The sequence below is a fragment of the Aptenodytes forsteri genome, unplaced genomic scaffold (assembly GCF_000699145.1).
Source record: "Aptenodytes forsteri isolate BGI_AS27 unplaced genomic scaffold, ASM69914v1 Scaffold547, whole genome shotgun sequence".
Taxonomy (NCBI): Eukaryota; Metazoa; Chordata; class Aves; order Sphenisciformes; family Spheniscidae; genus Aptenodytes; species Aptenodytes forsteri.
Genome location: NW_008795324.1, coordinates 173,800 through 176,809, shown reverse-complemented (window position 1 = coordinate 176,809; position 3,010 = coordinate 173,800). Strand labels below are relative to the sequence as shown.

The window sequence follows — 3,010 nt, the reverse complement described above, 5'->3', positions numbered from 1 at the left end:
GTGAAAGCCGCTGCGGCTGCCGGGCGCGGCGTCCTTGTGAGGTGGGATCTCTCCGGAGTCACAGGGCAGCTCCTGCTGCAGGAGCTGTGCCGCGCTCTGGGGGGCCGGGGATGCTCTGGGGGCTGCGCCGGGGGGCCGGGGATACTCTGGGGCCGGGATGTGCTCTGGGGCCAAGAGCTGCTTGTACGGCTACACCCCCCAAAATGGGGCAGCCGGGGCACGCGGCGGGGCTCTCCCCTGCTAACGCTGACTCCCTGTGTCTGCTCTTCTGCAGAACGCACCATGTGTCCTCTTCACCGCCCGTCACGCCAGTGCCGCCACGGTAAGAGGAACCCCCACTGCTGTCACCCCTCTCCGGTGCTGGTGGGGGGAGCGTGTGCTCGGCCCCCCGCAGGTGCCAGGGCTCACGGCCCCCTCTCTTCTTCCCAGAACCTGAAAGACGTCCTTGCCAGCATGATCCCCAAGGAGCAGGCGAAAATCAAGAGCTTCAGGCAGCAGCATGGCAACACGGCCATTGGGCAGATCACGGTGGACATGGTGAGTGGGAGGGGGGCGGCGGGGGGGGGGTTGGACTGTGCCACAGCCAGTAACCGCCTCCTTCCGCCCTTCTCCAGGTGTACGGCGGGATGAGGGGCATGAAGGGGCTGATATATGAGACCTCCGTGCTGGATCCTGATGAGGTAGGGCCTGATCCTGCCCTGCTCAGGCACCCACCTTGCGTGGGCGGCGCCGCAGTGGCTGACGCTTGTGCCGGGCTCTTTAGGGCATCCGCTTCCGCGGGTACAGCATCCCCGAGTGCCAGAAGCTGCTGCCCAAAGCTGCGGGGGGAGAGGAGCCGCTGCCCGAGGGGCTCTTCTGGCTGCTGGTGACGGGAGATGTGCCCACCCAGGAGCAGGTAACACGCGGGGGGGTCTGGTGAGGGGGGCTGCCAGCCCCTGCCCCGCAGCTCAGCCCCCCGTGCCCCCCCTGCAGGTGAGCTGGCTGTCCCGCGAGTGGGCCCGGCGTGCCGCACTGCCCTCCCACGTGGTGACCATGCTGGATAACTTCCCCACCAACCTGCACCCCATGTCCCAGCTGAGTGCCGCCATCACTGCCCTCAACAGCGAGAGCAAGTTCGCTCGCGCCTACGCCGAGGGCATCCACCGCGTCAAGTACTGGGAGGTACGGGGGGGGCCGGGTGCCCCGATGCGGTGCAGGGGGGCTCAGCCACCCCAAGTCTGAGCTTGGCCCAAGGCGTGAGCACAGGTTTGGGTGCGGGGGGGTCAGGGGCTCGTGTCCCCCAGGGAGGGCAGCCGCCCCGTCTAACCCTGCCTGTCCCAGTTTGTCTACGAGGACGCCATGGACCTGATCGCCAAGCTGCCTTGTGTCGCCGCAAAGATCTACCGCAACCTGTACCGCGAGGGCAGCAGCATCGGGGCCATCGACCCCAACCTCGACTGGTCGCACAACTTCACCAACATGCTGGGCTACACCGACCCCCAGTTCATCGAGCTGATGCGGCTCTACCTCACCATCCACAGGTACGGGGCTGGGAGGAGCAGCTGGCGCCCGAGCAGGTGGGGACTCGGCCCCGCTCCCAGCCCCGGGGCCAGGGATGGGGCCGGGTCCTGGGACGTGCCTGGGCTGCTCCGGGGGCGTCACCAAGCACACGGTGGGGTGTCAGAGCCCAGCCCCAGCACGGCCCCAGTCCCTTGCCCCAGGGCAGGGCCGTACCAGGCTGGGAACATCATGGCCCCCCAAAATGCTGTGGGGGTGTCCCCGCGGCTGTGGGGGCCCTTGGTAGGGATGGGGGAGATCTGACGTTCCCTTTAACCCCTGCAGCGACCACGAGGGGGGAAACGTGAGCGCCCACACCAGCCACCTGGTCGGCAGTGCCCTCTCCGACCCGTACCTCGCCTTCGCTGCCGCCATGAACGGGCTGGCTGGGCCCCTGCACGGCCTCGCCAACCAGGTGGGCACCTCCGTGCGTCCGGCCGTCCATCTGTCCGTCCGTCCGTACACCGCTGTTCTCACCCCCTCCTCTGCTTGCCGTGCCCGCAGGAGGTGCTGCTCTGGCTGACCAACCTGCAGAAGGAGCTGGGCCAGGACGTGTCAGATGAGAAGCTGCGGGATTTCATCTGGAACACGCTCAACTCTGGCAGGGTGAGTCCGGCCCTGCCCGGGGCGAGGGACCGTGGCCGTGCTGGGGCTGGGCTCTGACCCCCCCGTCCTTGCAGGTGGTGCCGGGGTACGGGCACGCGGTGCTGCGGAAGACGGACCCCCGCTACACCTGCCAGCGGGAGTTCGCCCTCAAGCACCTGCCCAAGGACCCCATGTTCAAGCTGGTGGCCCAGCTCTACAAGATCGTCCCCAACGTGCTGCTGGAGCAGGGCAAGGCCAAGAACCCCTGGCCCAACGTGGATGCCCACAGCGGGGTGCTGCTGCAGGTGAGCCCCCGGGGGTCCTGGCCCTGCCCCAGAATCGCTCCCTGGGGGGGCAGAGGGCTCCTGGCTGCCCCCTCGCCCCCTCCCGCAGGGCTGCCCTGCCCTAACGCCCCTCTGCCCCCACAGTATTACGGGATGAAGGAGATGAACTACTACACGGTGCTCTTCGGGGTCTCCCGAGCCCTGGGCGTCCTCTCGCAGCTCATCTGGAGCCGGGCGCTGGGCTTCCCCCTGGAGAGACCCAAGTCCATGAGCACAAAGGGCCTCATGCAGCTCGTGGGCTACAAATCTGGGTAAAGAAGGGACGGGGACAGGGCCGTGGCTCGCTGCTCCGGGGCGTCCTCTCGCAGCTCATCTGGAGCCGGGCGCTGGGCTTCCCCCTGGAGAGACCCAAGTCCATGAGCACAAAGGGCCTCATGCAGCTCGTGGGCTACAAATCTGGGTAAAGAAGGGACGGGGACAGGGCCGTGGCTCGCTGCTCCCCAGGGAACGCTGCGCTGCTGTCGGGCCCCGGGGACGGACTCAGCACTGAACCCCCCTCGGGCACAGGCCGCGGGTCTCCTGTGGTGCGAGCGGAGCCCCCCCCT

At 68.1% G+C, this 3,010-nt stretch overlaps 1 protein-coding gene across 3 annotated transcripts; it reads left to right on the top strand.

The window, feature by feature from the left end:
* Positions 1-250: 250 nt before the first annotated feature.
* CS (citrate synthase) lies at positions 251-3,003 on the top strand. Of its 3 annotated transcripts, none has more exons than XM_019472273.1 (11): positions 251-322; positions 430-537; positions 615-680; positions 764-895; positions 973-1,161; positions 1,321-1,520; positions 1,822-1,951; positions 2,041-2,142; positions 2,217-2,426; positions 2,550-2,668; positions 2,818-3,003. In XM_019472273.1, the coding sequence occupies exons 2-11, from the start codon at positions 454-456 to the stop codon at positions 2,867-2,869; spliced, it is 1,284 nt and encodes a 427-aa protein (XP_019327818.1). In that variant the 5' UTR covers positions 251-322; positions 430-453; the 3' UTR covers positions 2,870-3,003. The 3 variants fall into 3 exon arrangements, with proteins under 3 accessions (XP_019327818.1, XP_019327817.1, XP_009278322.2); XM_019472272.1 differs by having other exon boundaries at positions 2,550-2,710; positions 2,860-3,003; XM_009280047.1 differs by lacking the exon at positions 2,818-3,003 and having other exon boundaries at positions 2,550-2,750.
* The last annotated feature ends 7 nt before the right edge of the window (positions 3,004-3,010 follow it).